General features: G+C 46.0%; 2 protein-coding genes across 23 annotated transcripts in view; both read left to right on the top strand.

Annotated features, from left to right (window-relative positions):
• Positions 1 to 2,163, top strand: part of Tut7 (terminal uridylyl transferase 7) — a 61,300-nt gene extending 59,137 nt beyond the window's left edge. For 14 of the 22 annotated variants that reach the window (XM_076573504.1, XM_076573505.1, XM_076573500.1 and 11 more), the window contains one exon: positions 1,170 to 2,163. In XM_076573504.1, coding sequence (XP_076429619.1) covers positions 1,170 to 1,237 — 68 coding nt within the window. In that variant the 3' untranslated portion in view covers positions 1,238 to 2,163. The remainder of the gene's footprint in view (positions 1 to 1,169) is intronic. The other 8 variants (XM_042278595.2, XM_076573501.1, XM_076573498.1 and 5 more) reach the window with 2 other exon arrangements.
• Positions 2,156 to 19,072, top strand: Isca1 (iron-sulfur cluster assembly 1). The gene is made up of 4 exons (XM_076573512.1): positions 2,156 to 4,211; positions 11,676 to 11,729; positions 15,161 to 15,266; positions 17,498 to 19,072. The coding sequence occupies exons 1-4, from the start codon at positions 3,939 to 3,941 to the stop codon at positions 17,644 to 17,646; spliced, it is 582 nt and encodes a 193-aa protein (XP_076429627.1). The 5' UTR covers positions 2,156 to 3,938; the 3' UTR covers positions 17,647 to 19,072.
• The last annotated feature ends 50 nt before the right edge of the window (positions 19,073 to 19,122 follow it).

Genomic DNA, 19,122 nt, shown 5'->3' with positions numbered 1-19,122 from the left:
CAAAGGTGTGTTTTCTTCTTTATATATTGCTTTTTCTTTAGGAAAACTGTGTCCATGCCTTTGAAAACATGCACTACTGCTTATACTTTGACTTTCTTTTACTGGCATTTAATTCTGGGATCCAATTTGGAAGAGAGTGACAAGAGGGGCAGTTTAAAAAGAAGCTAGCTTCCTTCTACCCTTCAGAAATTACGTATTTGAGCCAGGTGTGGTGGTGGTGGCGGCGGCGTAGTCCTTTAATCCCAGCACTCAGAGGCAGGCAAATCTCCATGAGTTCTAGGCCATCAAAACAAACAAACAAACTGAAATAAAACAAAGTAGTTGACATGATAATACCAGTTGCTAAATACTTCATATTCTCTCACTGGTTTGATAGCGCCCTCATTATACAGGAGTGGTTACACTGGTTCTCTCAAGCTGTCAGCTCTCTAGCCCAGTTCATTTATGTGTTCAGACTCCAGGACACAGTAACTGTGGTAATGTGTGGCTTGCTTCACTACTAATTAATTCTCATTCCTGTCCTTCACCTGTAAGAACAGGGAATTTTATTTTCTCCTTGTACATCCATAAAGTATGACTAGACTTCTAAAGGGTAATGGTGTGAGATATTAATTTCTGGCCAGAGAACTCTTTGCCATCTGTTTGGTTGCAAACGAGAAGAATGACCTTGGTAAAGAACTTCCATTTCTTTTCCTTTTCCTTTTTTTTTTTTTTTTTTTTTTGGTTTGGTTTGGTTTTTGTTTTTGAGACAGGGTTTCCCTGTGTAGTTTTGGTGCCTGTCCTGGATCTTGTTCCAGGCTGGCCTCGAACTCACAGAGATCCTCCTGGCTCTGCCTCCCGAGTGCTGGGATTAAAGGCGTGCGCCACCGCCGCCCGGCTGTAAAGAACTTTCAAAGCATTGGTTTCCTCCACCCTAGCGCCAGCCTGGGAACACGGCCTGCAGCTGCATTAAACAGCCTCACTGCAGGGACTTGTCAGCACCCAGGAAGCCGCGACCCGCACTGTCTAACGCCTGTCTGCACTTGTTTATGTCTAGCTTGCTTAACTTGACCCAGGACAAGTGCCCTTTCTAGTGGAACACACTTCTGTGAGTAACTGACAATAAGATTGTGTGCCTTTGATCAAGTAAGGTTCCTTTCATTTATGTTGGATTTTGTTTTCCCTCCTAGGTAGCCTTTCCAGTAAATATATGACTCAGGGGAAAGCCTCAGTGAAGAGGACCCAGCAAGAATCATGAGGGAAGGAAATGCAGCCCTGGAAATGGCCACTGCAGCGTCCCTATCCACTTGGAAAATTAGGTTCACTTCACAGGACATAGGAACACAGATCAGGCTTAACCGTTGAGGGAGATGTCGGAATTTTTAAAGTTTTAATGAAATTGTTAATGAGGAAAAGAAAATTTTAATACAGTCTTAACATCAATCCCCAGAGATTTGAGGATTTTAATAGAAAGCCATGATGTATTTAAGCCAACTTCAAAGAAAAAAAATATAACTGTGAGCCAGTATTCAATGACTACAGCGTCATGGTTTTTCATTCTTTCAAAGCACACTAAAAATAGTGTGCTGTTCACGTGGGGAGGAATTAGCCCTCCTTTCTCTAGGCATCCCTTTTGATTTCCAAGAGGGGAGTCTATCTCTTGCTGGATCCTGGTGTGGATGCACATCAAATATGTGTGGACTATCCTGCTGTAGTTAGGGTCTACCAGCATTATTCATGGTTCTTGTAGAAGTGATAACACAATGCAGGCACCTACCAGTGTAGGCCTCAGTGGACTGCAGTACCACTGACTTACTCTGGGGCTTCCTTCTCTAAGTAAATTGACACAGAACTGTTGTGCTCATAAAAATGAAGTCATGAAAACAAGTAGTCCTGTTTGCTGGTCTTAAAAAAGAAATTTTCAAGGGGAAAATGACAGAATAAAAGTGCTTTTTACTTTTTATGATACTCAGAAATTAGGGTGGGGAACTTTTACAAACCTGAAGATCAAAGAGGCTGCTGTCTCTGCCAGTCACAAGTTTGATTGGCATCCTTATGGGTCTGACTGGAGCCCTCTCTGAACTGTTTCTCTAACTTCACAAGCCTTTCTGAAATAGTACATGGTCAGAACTATGCCTCAGTTTATTTATCATTTTAAAATAAAATCGAACTTTCAACCTGTAATCTTATCTACATTATTTTCTTATAAAAGAAGCCTCACTAGAAAAATCAATGAAGGATCTGGGACAGTACAGATGTCCTTCATGTGAAGCCTATGAGGTGCCCCTTTGACGTGGACTGGGTTGTTGATAGCTGTGTGCTGGGTCGGAGCTGCAGGCGCAGGAGACTGGGGGCTGAGAGCTTGCTGAGGACACCCAGACTGGAGGACTTGGAAGGTGCTTGTATGCACACTTGTGTTCACATTCTAACTACAGAAGAGTCGTGCCAAACGACGTCTGTGAGAATTTGGAAAGCATGGGAAATAAAACAGTGACCATCAAACTCATAAGTTGTGCTACCCAGCCGCCTGCTACGTGACTGCTTAGCTGTTGTTCCTAGTCTCTGGCTGTGAACTGGCAGCATGCCACTCTGGCCTGAACAGCCACACCTTCCTGGAAAAGCTCTTGTGTTGTCTGTCTGCCCTTAAAGCAGAAAAGAAATATGTGACCAGACTAACATTTATCCCTGGAAGTTATTTTCTACTTGGGTTTTTTGTTGGTTTTGGTTTTTTAGGTTGTGTTTTAACTTATCCCTAAAATTAGGAAACAGAATTGCCATGTTTTCTTCTATCCTTACAAAGGTTTCCTACATTTTGTTTTGATTCTTAAAAGAAATTCTGTCCAGCAGGCTGGGGTTTTGATGGCTTACAGTGAGACCATGGGACAATCAATGAAGCCTGTTTACCAGAAGATGAGAAAAGGGGGCTCCCCACAGCCCGGCCCCTCCAAAGCTGTCTTTACAAGTGATCTCAGTGCCTGCTGCCGTGTTCTTTCTAAAACAACCGAGACTGAGAATCCAGTTTTGACAGCAGGAGTCCTGAAAACTCCATCACTTTTTAGCAGTGTCTTGCTCACTTTGGACAGCTTTGGCAAGTGTCACGGTAAAAAGTCAATCTATTTTGTCTTTTGCTTCAAAGGTGTGGGGGAGGGGCTTCTCAAGTGGAACAAAACCCTTGCAAGACAGATCAGTGAGTGAGTGTCGTTCACAGTTACAGACATTAGAAATACAGTCCAAACATGGTGTACCCCGCTCTTTGCTCCCGGGCACGTCTAGGCAGCGGCCATGTAGAACATCTTATTGGCAAAGCCGCCTTAGAGTGGGCCGTCTGGTTTCCATCCTTTGAAAGGAAACTGCCCCTTCTACTCAGATCAGTGAGTCCGCACTGGGAAAGCGCTTGTTACCCAGGCTGAATCCTGAAGTGCAGTTACAGGCATTTCCCTCCCTCAGCCTTCCTGGAACCCTGGGGTGGCTCAAGCCAGCGAACTCCTCAGTACTCCCCACGCCCACCCAGTGCCAGCACCAGGGCAGCTGCTGCCCCGAGATAAAGGAGTTCCTGTTTTTACAGCATCATGAAAGCTCATCTCACAAGCCCGAAAGGAAGCTGGGGCGTGTTTACGTGCGTGCTGCTAATCAAATGGGAACCGCCTGCAGGAACTGTTCCAACAAAGCGCCCAGGACACACTGTTTTCGTCCTCGTCGGTCGCGCGGCTGGCAGGTCACGTGCTCAGCTTTCATGCTGCAAACTGCTGCACAAGAACTGGAAGCCTGTCGCAGGGTGTCTTCCTCCGCTAGTTCCACTGTCCGAGCGGCTGCAGGCTGGAGTGGAGCTCGGGCGTACTGTCTTCAGTTCCGGAGCGTCCAGTTAGAGGGCGCCGTGCGGAGGGAGCCATTCCACTTCCGGTAGCACAGTGACCGCGGAGCCCGCAAGGTCACAGGTCACCGCCCGCGCCTCGTCAGCGATGACGGCCATGCGGCCCAGCCCGTCACTCACTCGACTGTCCAATGGCGGCGCGGGGCAGGCTGCGCGGGGGCGGGGGCGGGGCCTGTGGCGCCTGCGCCCAAGCTTGTGGCGTCAAAGCGCCAGCCGTGTCCATGGAGAGCGGCTGAGCGATCACGCTCCGGCCCGAGGCTGCGGGCGCCGCGACGTGGACATGTCGGCGTCGTTGGTCCGCGCCACAGTGCGGGCCGTGAGCAAGAGGAAGCTGCAGGCCACGCGGGCGGCGCTGACGCTGGTGAGTCACCTCGGCGTCCGCGGGAGGTGGCGGGGCCCGGGGCGCCGCGGGAGCGAGCCTGGCCCGCCCGCCGAGTGGGACTCCCGGCGGGCCGCGCGGGCGGAGCTCCGAGGAGCGGACGGGCTGCGGGCGCTGCCGCCCGGCGGCCGGGACACGGGACGGCCGTTTGCCGCCGAGGTCACGGCGTTCTGGAGAAAGGTCACGCAGGGATGACGCCGCGCAGGACGGCGGGTCGGCATACCCATCCTGGAGGCGGCTGTCACCCCAGGAGGCAAGCCAGGGTCCATCCCGCCTGAGGCCGCCGCGGAATCTGCTCCGTCGGTGTCCTAAGAGCGGCGGCTGCCAAATAATTGGTTGAAGTAAAATCGAAGGGGGTCGTGAGCAAGTAGTGATCTTTTCAGGACAGGTCGGTGTTTGGGCCCTCAGTCAGTCTCAGGCCTTTTCTGGAGCCAGCTTGTTTTTATTTCTGCAGGTACACCATGGAATCCAGAATTGTGCAAGCACAATTCGGCTATGTTTCAACTTAGAGCAGAAAAGTCAGTGCACAGGACAGGTTTCTCTGTTTGTTACCACCCCCCCTTTTTTTTCCCAAATCACCATTTGGCATATTACCTGTTACTTGGGAATTTCGAGGTGCCCCGTTTTTCTCCTTTCCTACCTTCTCAGCGTACATTATCAAGACCTGCTATGTTTTGTGACAAGAAATAAGTGAGTTTCCTGGGCCCCACCCTCGGTAGGCCCTTCTTAGAAGGAATACCGTCCCTGTCCGTGTTTTCTGATCTTCTGCCTCGTTATGAACTGTCACACAGCAGATCTCAGTTCACAGACTCTCCGTGTTCCTGTAGTCTGTCGTCTGAACTCATCCTTGAGTCTCCTGCCCCTGTGATTCTCGTAGGAGCTAGTGTGAGAGGATAGCACACAGAGCAGCACTACAGCCTGTCGGTGCGTGCTTTTAGGTGTTTGGTAAACATTTTGAACCCCAGCATGTAGCCTGCAAAAGCAGTGAGATGACCAAAGGCCCAGTGCTTGAGAGAAGTACTAGCAAACAAAAGTAAGCTGATAAGAATTAAACATTGCCCGGCTGCCTCAGTCTGCCAGCGGGAATTTGACAGGTTGCAATAGCTGAAGAGTGCTCTCGAGTCCACCAGAAGTGAGCTGTGGCAAGGAAAGGTGCAGCATGAATATGTGAGCACCGGTTATTTCTCTTAGCTGGTGTTAGTCCTGCAGAGAGGACAGGGATGGGGTGAGGGGTTAGATGGGTCAAGTCTACAAACCAGGAATGACTCCGGCTCACCATGTTAGTGCAAGTACCCTTGGATACTTGGAAAGAACATCCAAAGAGAATGGGCTCCTTCCTACCCCACATGTCCAGGAGTTAATAAGTGGAATTGAATTTGTAGGGACCGGGTTAAGATGTGACTGAAGAATGTAAAACTTAGACACCTCCTAGTTGACAGGCAGCTTTACCGCCATCGTTGTACCAGACAGTTGGTGCGGCTCTCGTTCATGATTAGAGGCTCATGCTGCACATAGCTCAGCTTGTGAGTAAGTGATGGGGCCCAGCCAGTATCAGTGCCCACATGTGCAGAGAAGTTGGTTCACTGCACACGGAAGACTTGGGGGGATCTTAGCTTCCTCTGCTGCCTGATTGAGGGACACATGTAAGGACCTGTTACTTCGCTGGAGTAGGACCAGAGACCTTTGGAACAGCATGCAGTTCAGAAGCTGTTACCAGGAAAACTACAGCATACAGCTAGATTTCTAGTCCAGTGGTAGAGAAGCTGCTTAGGGTGTGAGAAGGGGGAGAGCCTGTTGGCAAAGTATTATGTACTCATTGCAAAGTGTAATTTTTTTTTTTTTTTTTTTTTTTTAGTTTTATAGTCATTAACTCTTTTTTTTTTTTTTTTTTTTTTTTTTTTTTTTCCCCTTTCGAGACAGGGTTTCTCTGTGTAGCTTTGCGCCTTTCCTGGAACTCACTTGGTAGCCCAGGCTGGCCTTGAACTCACAGAGATCCGCTTCCCGAGTGCTGGGATTAAAGGCGTGCACCACCACCGCCCGGCAATAGTCGTTAACTCTTATGTCATTAATTTAGTAGCCCTTGCAAATATTCAGTTATTCCTAAACCACAGAATTGTTAGCTTAGCTAAAAGCATGATGTATAACAAACATCAGGTTTGGGGCGATAGCTCAGCTGGCAGAGAGCATGCTGTGAAGCATGAGGGCCTGAGTTTCCTCCCCAGTTCCTAGATAAAAACAGCTGGTTGGGGGTGGGGTGTGTGCATGCTTTTAATCCCAGTGCTGGGATGGGAACAGGATGAGCCTAGGCTCCAGTGGCTGGCCAGATACCCTACTGGACAAGCACCAGGCCCTCTGAAGCAGATCTGAAACATTCACTTGGAGGGCATTTCCCAGCATTCTGACAGCAAAAACAGTCTTGAAACAATTTTTGGTTTGTGGTTTTGAATATTTAAAATTTACATTTGTGTAATGTGTGTGCATATAGTGGGCACGTGTGCTGGCGATTGTGTGGTCAGAGGGCAGCTCACAGGGGTCACTCTTCACCCCCCATCATGTGGATCCCAGGGATCAGACACTGGTCCTCGAGCTCAGAGGCGAGTTCCTTTACCTGACGAACCATCTCACCAGCCCTTTAATAATTCTTTAAAAACATCTTCAAAGTGTTCTCCCTTTAAGCAACCATGTTCCTGTGGTTTACACAGAGCTGATTAAAAGGCATTGTTAGATTTGAGAGTGTTTCAGTATGAATTCTGAGTCCTTACTTGTTGGTGCATTTCTTGGGGAGGTTCAGGTTGAGTTGGTCTAGGGGTGCAGACACAGTAGAGAGCTGCCAGACTTGCAGGGAGCTTCAGGAAGACTTTGTCATCATTGCCAGGGTGTGCACATGGAGTCAAGGGGAGTCACTTACCTTCTGTCTAGTACCACATCCATTGCCGTACCTAGACTAGAAAGGGCAGCCCCACGCCCAGCAACGGTTCCTTCAGCTGAGCAATGGCAGTGCACTGCACGCCTCAGAGGCCTGAGAGTCGAGTGTTAAGACCAGCCTGGAATCCGTAGTGAGTGTCTGTCTCTAAACGAGGCCGAATCAGAGCAATCACTTGGCCAGTTCCAGCTGCCAGTCCCTCTTGGTTGAGAGCTCCTTAGTAACAGCTCCCCAGGGAGGAGCAGAGCAGAGTTAAGATCTGTTTTGTCCTCCGAGGGCCGCTGGAAGACATCCAGGTCCTTTAATGTCACTTTCTCCTTGTGTGTCTTTCCCTCGACATTAGCAGCCCAATGCCTGTGTGGATGGTTCTGCATACCTTGCTTTTACTTTCTGTGTTGAACTTGTTTTAAGAAAAACCTAGCTGTGTAGACCAGGCTGACTTCAAATTCATTATCCTCTTGCCTCAGCTTCCCAGTAGCCAGGAGTATAGGTAGCTACTGTTTAAATGTTTTCTAAGACTTGAGAAAAGAAAGAAACCTACTGATTTGTAAAACCAAATTAGGTAACTTTATGGGGATAAAACTCAGGCCCAGTTCATCAAAAAGAGCCCATGTGCTCTCATCACAGTGCAGTGGGCTTCATCTTCACCTTGACCTGTGCACTCAAAACACAGGCTCTCCTTCAGAGTCTTGCTCCAAAAAATACTTTTTCTAGACTATGCCTTTTCTTCTAAGCTTTTTGTTGTATGTCTATGAGTGTTTTGCCTGCTTGTATGTATATGTACCATGAGTACTTCGTGTCCCCAGGGGTCAGAAGAGGGCATTGGGTTCCCTGAAACTGCAGTTACAGATGGTGGTACCCCACCATGTGGATGCTGGGACCAACGCCAGGTTCTCTGCAAAGACAGCTAGTGAGTGCTCTGAGCTACAGCACCACCTCTGCAGCCTCTGTAGGATTGTTTTCAGAACTTGTGTTCTGTTGACAAAGAATTTCCTCAGCACTTTCATAGGAAATATGCCCATGAAATGTACAACTGGAAGACTGGAAAGGAAGTGCTTATGAGCAGCCACTTGGAAGTGTAATAATCACATTTTTTAAAATGTTCTACTTATCCTTGATAAACCTTTTACTTTGACTAAAATTGTTTTCTTTCTGAAATTAAGTTTAGATAATTTAAAAATCTGTTAGAATTTTTAAAATCTGACCAGAAAAAAAAAGCCGGGCGGTGGTGGCGCACGCCTTTAATCCCAGCACTCGGGAGGCAGAGGCAGGCGGATCTCTGTGAGTTCAAGGCCAGCCTGGGCTACCAAGTGAGTTCCAGGAAAGGCGCAAAGCTACACAGAGAAACCCTATCTCGAAAAAAAAAAAAAGGAATTTTTAAAATCTGCACATCTTTTTAATTCCTTCTCAAATAAGTTCACATTTAAAAATTATTTCTTTTCTGGAGCCATAATGTAGAGCAAGCACTTCAAATGTGAAACAGCAAATATTGGTATATTCTGACACTTGATGTCACTGTATAGCAGTGCCCTAGGTTCGTGTTCAGGATGACACAGCGTCCCTTGTGCACAGTGGCTTTTCCTAAGAAAAGCAGCCTGACAGGTAAGGTGTGCAGTCAGGAGCAAAGACAAGGTCTTTCCTTCCTCTTGCTCCGTTGGAGTTCATGGAGCTTTATTTCACATACTCAGATCCCAAGGTCTTAGAAACATGAGCTCACCTGTCAGTTTCTCTAGTTGCCCTGTGCTCTTGATTATTTTAGTAGCTTTTATTTGACTTTATCTCTAAATGTCTTATTGGTGTAGCCTTATTTTATGAGAAGTACAAATAATGGCAAGATGTAATAAAGTCACCTGTAATTAGCTTGATTTGTGATAATTAAAAGCTGCCAAATGGCCAGAGGAAAGTTCAGAGTCTTATTATACCTCAGTCTGCCTGAGTATCACAAGTTAGGAGTGTGTGTTTTCTTTCTTTGTTGACATGGCACCTGTCTATATGCTGTGCTTTGGCGTTGCCATCCCACATTCCCTTCATTCCTCTCCCATGGAAGCCATCCTTCCTAACAAGCCCCACCACTTAGAATGTTGTTGAGGTTTTTGGGTGGTGGGTTGGTTTGTTTGTTTGTTTGTTTGTTTGTTTGTTTGTTTGTTTGTTTTTGAGACAGGGTTTATCTGTGTGATCCTGGCTGTCCTGGAACTTGCTTTGTAGACCAAGGCGACTTTGAACTCAGGGATCTACCTATCTCTGCCTCCTGAGTGCTGGGATTAAAGGTGTGGACCACCACGCCTGGCTTGTTAGTTTTAGGGAATGTTTCTGTTGACTCCTTGAGGTTGGCGTTCCTTTCTTCTACCCTTCATGTTGTGCCTGCATGCCACTTCAGTTGTCTGCACTGTAACTGAGGGTCAGGACTGGACAGACCACACTGACATTATTAAACATACTGCATTGCTTTCTTTGTGTGTGTGGAGTTTGTATGTGAGGCAGTGCTGGTACGCATACATGTGTGTACATGTGTGTGGAGGCTGGAGGATGTCTCCAGGATTATTTATTCCTCAGGAGCTCTCCTCCTTTCTTTTTCTTTGAGGCAGGGTCTCTCACTGACCTAGAACTCCCCAGGTAGGCATAGCTGGCTCCCTCCCTCCCTTCCCCCCACCCCATCTGGCCAGTTTACTGTTTGTTTTGTTTTATGGAGATTGAACTCGAACTCAGGTCCTCATGACTGTGAAGCAAGTACATTACCAGCTGAGCTGCCTTCCAGGCCTTCAGTGCACAGCTTCTTACTTCACATTTTCTTCTTTGTTGATTTTATGACTCTTGATTTAGTTCCACCCTGTATTTATACTTCATCTGTCCTGATCTAGGGCCATGTTGATCGAATTATGCAGTTTATTACCATGCTTATCCTCATTTTACTATTTTAAAAGATAGTCAATTTAAGTGCCAGGATGACAGCTTTAGAAAAACTTGTTAAACCTGTAAAAATTCAGACAGAAGAAATTAACAGTGAAGTTGTTTCAAGATTGGATCATAAGGTTACAGAAAGAAAGCCTGTTTTCACACAGTCACCCTTAATTTATCCTGTAACCGTACAGCAGCAGTTGCCTAATCAAATGACTACACAAAATATCTGGGCTCCAATTGAAATGTTGGATTTACGAAGGTTTAAGGAGGCAATCATATCTTATGGCATGCATTCCCCATATGTAAAGCAAATGTTAAACTCTTAGTCAACATATAATAGGATTACACCACAGGACTCAGGGGAGCTGGCACAGGCTGTTCTGGAACCCAGTCAAAGGCTTCAGTGGCTAACTTGATTCAAGGATGAAACTAAAAACATAGAAGACCTAGAGGACTGTACATACAGGCAGTGACGAGGCAGTCATGTGTTTGGGTTGACAACCAATGAGAAGGCAGAACAGAAAGGCTATATAAAGACAAACACACAGGAAGTAGGTCCCTTTCGGAGAGGTCTCTTGGCTTAAGAGGCTAGCTGCAGCAGGCGGTAAGGCTCTTAGCTCTGATCTCTTGGCTTTCTTCTTTGCATTGGTTCTGTGTTTCTTATTTAATAAGATGGTTGGTTACATCTACAGGGCCAGGCCTATCATCTGTCCCCTCAGCACTAGCCTAATGCTCTTTGCTCTTGATCATAGTAGACCCTGCCAGCTGGAATAGCTGATGATCACAAAGTAGGAAGAACATCGTTCCCTCGCTGTGATTTCTCTCACCTTTGTTACAGGAGCTGCCAATTTGCACTGTGCCCCATCCTCTCCTGGACTTCAGAATGCCATCCTCTCTAGGCTGCCTTTCCTGCTTTCAGTATTTAGTCTTCATCAGAATTCCAGGGAAGGGATTATCTCTATTACCCAGAGTAGGAAGCTTAAGCGTTAGGGAAAAACTGCTTAAGGTGTCTACCTTTGGGATAGACCCAGGAAATAGTCCAAGAATGTTGCAGATCAGACTGGGTTCCCAGCACCCTTTACAAGAAGGTGGGAGTGGTGACACTGATCTGAGAACAGTGTGCAGGACGTTTGCTCCTGCTGACGACCACTATGCTGGGTTGCTCTGCATTCTTAGATACACAGCCACATACATAGTCCTGTCACTGAGAAGCATGGCTGCTCACCCAGATAGGTATGTTGTTGATGCATACTGGATGTCTGCCCAGAAGCAACTCTGTAGCCATGCATTCAGATGGGTCTGAAGGGGATTGAACCAACAGGGAAAACACCCAGAAGTTGGCTTTTCTGTTGTAGGCTATTCATGAGCATCTCTGTCTGGCACTGTGCTTATTACAAGACATGCAGTGGATGCGCAAAACATGGCCTTCCCAGGAAAAGTGGGTTTCTGTTAGAATAGGAATGAATGTGCTTTCGCTGTGGCTCCCTTTGCCGGATGAAATCCACAGGTCCTCTGGCAAGAACCACATGCATGCACTTACAACAAGCTCCTGTAGTGGAAGGCCTGGCCATTCTGTGGCTTTAGAAGATGAGTCTAGTAACTGTTTCTTTTTTTTTTTCTTCCAGACCCCCTCAGCTGTGAACAAGATAAAACAGCTTCTTAAAGACAAGCCAGAGCATGTAAGTAACACCTGTGGAAGGGTTGGCAGAGCTAAAGTTCTGTTCTCATTACAAAGGCATTTTGTTGCAAATAATATGTTTTCATTAATTAAGGTGTTTGGTTTTGTTAGCTTTTACATTGCTAAGGGCTCAACCTCCTGGCTTCACTCACCCCAGGCAAGTACAGGGAGCTGTACCCAAATTCTTGAATCACACAGGGAGAGCTTTTCCATAGAAAGCAGCTACTCACCACTCAAAACCCTAGACAACCAAGACATTGTCACTCATGCCAGATGCAGTCTGAGCTCGTCTGTGTGCTCACTGTATCTGGGCACTCCCCTGCCTCCACTGTATGCCTTAGGGTGGCTGAGGATATTCTGGAGGGTCTCTGGCCTCTGCTGCATGGCAATAGCACCCTCTTTCTTCCTAAGTTGTAACAACCAAAAATGGCCTGCATGGTACTTGTTCTTATGTGCATCTCTCACTTCTTCCATAGACAGCAGCATACAGAACATGCTTGGTTACACTTCTGTTCTTTACCCTAATAATTCAGCCTGAAGACCTTCCAGATCATTTTCTAAAGGTCTGCTCCTTTTCATGACTGCACATATTCTACCCAGCAGTTTTGATTCATTCAACTAATCCTTTGTATGAAAGACTGCCACAGATTTCATTTACCAGCTGTAGGTGAATTGAGCCATGCCCACAGGGTAGTTGAGTTAGATTTGTGAATCACTTCAGGCTGCGGCCTGTGCATAGTGGTTCTGAGATTGTTTTCTGGATTTTCTTGTGCTACATGACTGGTCTTCTCGCACCTCCATCCTAAAAGCTGTTAAATGTTGATAGGTTTCAGTGTTCTGACTCTGGACTTTCTAGCACATAAATTGACCAAAAATTCCATGAAATTAGCCTTGTAGGTATGTAAGGTATTTGTTCTTATTGGTGTAAAAATGTGAAATTTACAGCATTAACAATCCCTTTCCCAAAACACCTATTACCTAAACCTTCCTGGACTGGAATTGTATGGGCTACCTTTGAACTCATAGGAGATCCATCCGTCTCTTCCTCCTGAGTCCTGGGGTCACAGGTGTGAGCCGCCATGCCTGCTTAAACCTGAATTTTCAGATACTGAGGAGGGTTACTGTTTGTTTTTGCTTCTTGTGTTTCTGGGAGTGAGCGTAGGACTTCAGACATACTAGGCAAAGCTCTTCTGCAGAGCTACACCCCTCACCCTGTCTTTGAGCACTCCAATGTCCACTGCCTAATGTCTGGACTTCCTGATTACAGAGGTAGAAACTAAAGCCTGCGCTCCAGAAATTCATCAGGCAGCTTATTCCCATTCAGAATAATGAAGCCCCTCATCCTAAGCTTTGCAGTCAAGCTCTTGAAACAAGCACGCCTTTAAGGGTTTCACAGAATTGGAGGGCTCTGGTGGGACAGGACTTAGGGTAGTAGTACTTGACTGTTACTTAAAAGGCAGGCACCAAGACTGAGAGTAGGTAGATATTGTTAGCAAACCCCAGTGATATGCTGTGCTGGCTAGGTTTATGTCAGCTGGACACAAGCTAGAGTCACCTGAGAGGAGGGAGCCTCAGTTGTGAAAAGTCTCTATAAGATCGGGCTGTAGGCAAGCCTGCAGGGCATTTTCTTAATTCGTGATTGATTGGGAGTGGGGGTAGCTTATTTTTGGTGGTTGTGTCCCCAGCCTGGTCATCCTAGGTACTGTAAGAAAGTAGTTTGAGCAATTCATGAGGACCACAGCAAACCAGTACTCAGCACCCTCCACAGCCTCTGCATCAGCTCCTGCCTCCACCATCCCCCTCCCATCCCCACACACAAATTTTTAACTTCTGTGGTCTTTGCCTTCCTGGTATGTTGGAAATGTTTTACCGGACTGCCTTAGAAAGGAGGCTCCTGTCCAGAGGCAGGATGGTTGCCAGGTGACAGGATGAACCTTAGTGCTCACTAACCATGGAACCCTCCAGAAAGTATCTCACAGAACAAAGTGGAGCTGAACCTCTTAAAGGAAATCTAGGTTTTAAAGTCAAAATCTACCATCAAATACCTTTTAAAAAGAAAAGAGGTGGCACACCTCTAATCCCAGCACTGGGGAGGCAGAGGCAGGTGAGTCTGAGTTCGAGGCCAGCCTGATGTACAATTCAAGTTCCAGGACAGCCAGGGCTACATAGAGAAACCTGTCTTGAAAAACCAGAAGGAGAAAAGAAAAGCCAGATGTGGTTGTGCATGAGCTCATTACCCCAGGCTGTGAGCAGTAGAAACTGGCAGGATGTGAATCCAGGGCAAGGCAGGGCTACAAAGCAGGTTGATACCATTTTTGACACCCTGTGTTTAAAAAGTAAAAGAAGCCAGATGTGGTAATGTACACCATGATCCCAGCACTTTGAAGGATGAAACAGGTGGATGGTGAATTTGAAACCAGCCTGGACTGCAAAAAAAAAAAAAAAAAAAAAAAAAAAAAGCAGCTGGTATTCATAGCTCCAGAAGAGCATTGTGCTCTCATCACTTCCAAACTATAGTTAAGAAAGCAGACACTGAAACCATGTAAAGCCATAAAATAGAACAGAGTACAACTTTTAATATGCTGTAATAAAAACTGTGCAGATGCAACCAGGCCTGAGGAAACACAGAAAAGCTGCTCTCCTGGACAGCAGTGGTTGTGCAGTTCTTCCTGTCTGCGTTTTCAGTGTCGTTTTAAATGCATGTTTCCCATTCCATTTGTTCTTCTATAGGGGCATTTTACAACCAGAAACCTATTACTTACCACTGGTTTAGGAGAAAATGAATAGTGGTAATAAATATCTTTTTTTGTTTTTTCGAGACAGGGTTTCTCTGTGTAGTTTTGCGCCTTTCCTGGAACTCACTCTGTAGACCAGGCTGGCCTGGAACTCACAGAGATCCACCTGCCTCTGCCTCCCAAGTGCTGGGATTAAAGACATGCGCCACCACTGCCTGGCTGGTAATAAATATCAAAGGTTGCTTTTTGTTGTTGTTGTTGTGTGTGCAGGTTATCTGTTTGTATTAGTACTTTGATATTTGTGTGCATGTGTCTGGGGCCAGAGGTCAACCTTAGGGGTCATCCACCCTGATTGGAGACATGGTTTCTTGTTGGTCTGGACCTCAGGAGATAGACCAGACTGACTGGTCAGCAAGCCCCAGAAATGGCCTGTCTGTGCCCCCTCCCCAGCACAGGTACAGGCATGGGTCGCTGTAATGGGCCTTTTCATCTGGATTCTGGAAATCTGCCATAGGTTCTTGTGCACTTTACTGAGCTAATGCAGCTCTCATTGATTTTTCTCAAGACCGAGCCTTGCTCTTTAGACCGGGCTGGCTCCAGCCTGCTACAGTCCTGTTCCTCAGCCTCCCAAGCAAGTGCTGGGATTCAGGATGTAAGTCATCATGCAAAGTTTATTTATGTTCTCAATTCTTTTCAGGTGGGTCTGAAAGTTGGTGTGCGAACCAGGGGCTGTAATGGCCTCTCTTACACCCTAGAGTATACAAAGACAAAAGGAGATTCTGATGAAGAAGTTATTCAAGATGGTAAGCTCTCTTCTCTTTTTGAGATTGGTTCTTTTGTAGCCTAGGCTAGCCCTGAACTCCTTATGTAGCTGGGTGTAGGGAATGACATTAATTCCTGCTCCACTACCCAGTGGTGGGGTATAAGTATGCACCCCCACACTGGATCTGGTAAGTAATGGAGTTTTGGGGGGTTTGGCTTTGGTTTGTTTGTTTGTTTGTTTGTTTGTTTGTTTGTTCTTTAACATTTTATGGGCACTTTGTCCTGATGAAAACTTTTATCCCTGTGCAAAGCTGATGTAAAGACTGCTGTCTGTGTTAGGAGTGGTGCTTCTTACGTGCCCAGCATTGGCAGACAGACATTCATTATCAAACTATGTGCAGCCACTGAAAGGAGAGAGGTGACATTTTTCCTGGCTTCTGTTGAAGAACCTGGTACAAGGAGAGATTCGGTAGCTGGGAAGCCCAAGGTTTCACAGTGAAAGGACCCAGTGAAGCTTTGAACCAGTTTTAAGGGTTTGGAGGAGTTGTGTTTTGTTTCGGCTCTAAAGGTCATCACTGTGAAAGGTTTTGGCTTGTTTTTGTCCCGGTTTTTTTTAAGACAGGGCCTTCACTATGTGGCCCAGTTTCAGACTCTTGATTCTCCTTCCCATACATCTTAGTCCTGGAATTACAGAGTGTTGCTGTGACTGCTGAGGATCAAGTTCATCCTCACAGGTTTTTAAATGTTGTATTAGCATATGAAGTCAGAGGACAACTTTTGAGAGTTGGTTCTCTTCCTTCACCATGAATTCGGGGTATCAAAACTCAGGTAGTCAGCTCCTTTTACCCCCTGAACCTCTCACCACACACACAGATTTTAAGACCAAAAGTAAACCATCCAGCCATTTCTGTTGAAACAGTTTGGTGTGGGTGTGGTTGTGGGTGTTGGTGTAGATTCCTGTTCCTGTGGAGGCCAGAGGTGTCAGATCCCCTGGAGCTGGAAGGACAGGCGGTTGTGAGCTAGCTGCCTGAGATGGGTTCTGGGAACCAGGCTTGGTTCTCTGCAAGAGCAGCACATGCTCTCCAGCTACCACTTAACTTTTGAGGCCTTGTTTTTTAGTTTTTCAGTTATTGCATTTGATACCAACCCCTGTCACCTACCAAAGAGTGAGGTACAGTGTCCCAGACTTAATATCACTACCATTGGCAATGGGGATCTTAAGTTTGGGGTTCAAGATAAGGTCAGGCCAGCCTGGGCTAGCAAGATCCTGTGTGAGACAAGAAACAACACTGCAACCCTGGAGAAAGGGAGAGCCACAGGCTTTGCAGGCTTGTGCACTGGAGACCTGTGAGTAGCTTGCAGCCCCTTTTGTGTGAGACAAGCAGGAATTATTCCCAACTGTGCCTCCATCATATTTAACTGAAGTAATTAACCAATAAAGACCTTTTTAAAATTATAAATAAATGGGAGCTAGAGAGATGCTCAGAGGTTAAGCGCTTTTCCAGTTCCCAGCACCCACATAGTGACTCACAGCCATCTGTAACTTTTGTTCTAACACCCTCTTCTGGCTTCCACAGGCAATGAGCACATACCTACAGGCAAAACACCATACACATGAAAAATCTTAGAAAATAACATCAGTTCAAAAATAAGCCTCAGTTGCTCCCCTACAGAGGAAAGGACTTGTAGTGTATGTTCATGTTTAAGTGATGTCTTGTAAGGAAAAACATGTTTTTGTGTTTTCAAGAGGTTGGTCTCTCCTTCACAGTGACTAGGGAATATTACTCATTTTTAAGGCCATCAGCAGATTACAGCTCTGGGTCCCGTGGGCGTTTTCTGAAGTCCACATCTCATTATGTGGTCTTGGTTTATATAGTCTGGTTAGAAATGCACCATGGAATAATGGTTCTGTGGGTGTTTTTACCTGACAGGGTCAGGCACAGATGGTCCCAGAAATCTCATTAATGCTGTCATTAAAAAACTCAGAGAATTACACGTTTCTCTGTAGCAGATTGAGGGGGAGGGGATGAGTAAAATACAGTGAAAAGCAAACCAGTTTTGCAGAAATGCCTTGGGATTTCCATATGTAAAAGGGTCCTCCCTATTATGATTGGTTGGGCACAGACTGGGCTGGTGGGCAGCTGTGTACTTCCTGTAAGGAACCCTGGGCTTGCCCAGAAGCTGTAGGGTTACCGATGACACCCACTGGAAACTCACTGGCAGGTTCTGCACCCCGAAAGCTTCATGTCTAATGTGTTTTCTTTTCCCCAAGGAGTCAGAGTGTTCATCGAAAAGAAAGCACAGTTAACACTTTTAGGAACAGAAATGGACTATGTGGAAGACAAACTGTCCAGTGAGTTTGTTTTCAATAACCCCAACATCAAAGGGACTTGTGGCTGTGGTGAAAGCTTTAACATTTGAAACCTCAGGACTCCAAGCTCCGGGAGAGCCGGGATCTACCTGGGAGCTCACTGAAGAGATCATGTGATTGTCATGTGCTCAGAATTTATAATGTGTGGCCACCTCATGTGGAAAAATAAAGTGATGCATTTTGGAAATCAAGCCAGTGTGCTAAGAGTCCCGAAAACTTGGTATCTGTATTGTCTGTAAAGCACAGAAACTGAGAAGCCATTGGTTTCTTTGAGTCGTCTGTTCTGTACAGAAAACTCTTACCCAGCTCTTAACACTGTAGCATTTGTGCTAGAACCAGCTTCCTGGCCATTGCTTTGCTGGGAGCTGAGGAAACAGATAACAGGTGTATCCCCATAGATCCTACTGAATGGCTTGAGACTCCGCCTGCTGGGTCCTTTCTCAACCTTTTGCCAACTCCTAATCTCAGAGTCAGGACAACTATGAGTAACAGCATGGTGGTACCCCATTTCCCTCTCACGTTTGCCATGGCCTTTTGCATTTTATTAGAAATATGATGGTCGGATGCTTCATTTGCCCACTCAACAGTTCCAGACTTCTGAGTGATGGTGTCAGAAGGTGGGGGCTGCCAGACCTGGTCTCAGTCCATCCCCTAGGGCATGCTTCAAGATGGTTGGCTTAGACCTTTCAACTGGAAGCTCTTGTGACAAGCAACCAGCTAGTAGCTCACAGCACCTAACTGTGTGTATGAAGACTAGGTCTGAGTACAGGTTAGAAGAGCTGGGACCGGACGCAGCTCTCCCTTCCTCACAGGTGACACCAGTGCTGTATGAGACACTCAGTGGAGGTGAGTGCTGGCCTGGCTTCATGCCTGGCCAGCATTTTCATAAGACTCTCTTAATTTATGGAGATTGCATTGGTTTTCTTTTGAATGGAAAAGTCTTAGTTAAACCCTTTTGTATGAATTGCTACCTTGTTTGTTTAGAACTTTGAAACAATAGTTTCTTACAGAGATCCTGCAACAATGGAATTACTCTTGGAGCACAGGACCTATGGAGCAGAACATGGAGGTGTCTTCTTAGAGTTCCCAATATGCATATACTTGCTGGTTCCTAAATGAAATTTATCACCAGTTTTTTGAGTCGTGATTTCACGACCCTCCTGCTTCAGCTTTCTGAGACATGTGCTACCACACCTGATCCCAAGTTCTTCTTCAAAGTGATCTTGACTTGACTTGTGTTGGACATCTTAAGTAACCTGTGAGTTCTTTTGTGGGAGGCTGATTTTCATGAAGTAGCTGAGTTTAATATTTGCGCTGTTTACTAAAGTACCTAACACCAAAATGCACCAACTTGTAGTTTTATGATTGTTGATGAGTTTGTATCATAAATAGAATTGTTGATACATCTTTAATTTGTGCAATATTGTATGTAGAGATTGAGTATCAATTAAAAAACACAACTCCTTGTGGTCCTAATACTGTCTTTTCTTTTGGGGGGAGTTAGCTGCTAAAGCCAGACAGTCAGT

The sequence above is a fragment of the Peromyscus maniculatus genome, chromosome 5 (assembly GCF_049852395.1).
Source record: "Peromyscus maniculatus bairdii isolate BWxNUB_F1_BW_parent chromosome 5, HU_Pman_BW_mat_3.1, whole genome shotgun sequence".
In the NCBI taxonomy this organism is placed as follows: Eukaryota; Metazoa; Chordata; class Mammalia; order Rodentia; family Cricetidae; genus Peromyscus; species Peromyscus maniculatus.
This window is presented reverse-complemented; position numbering and strand designations above follow the sequence as displayed.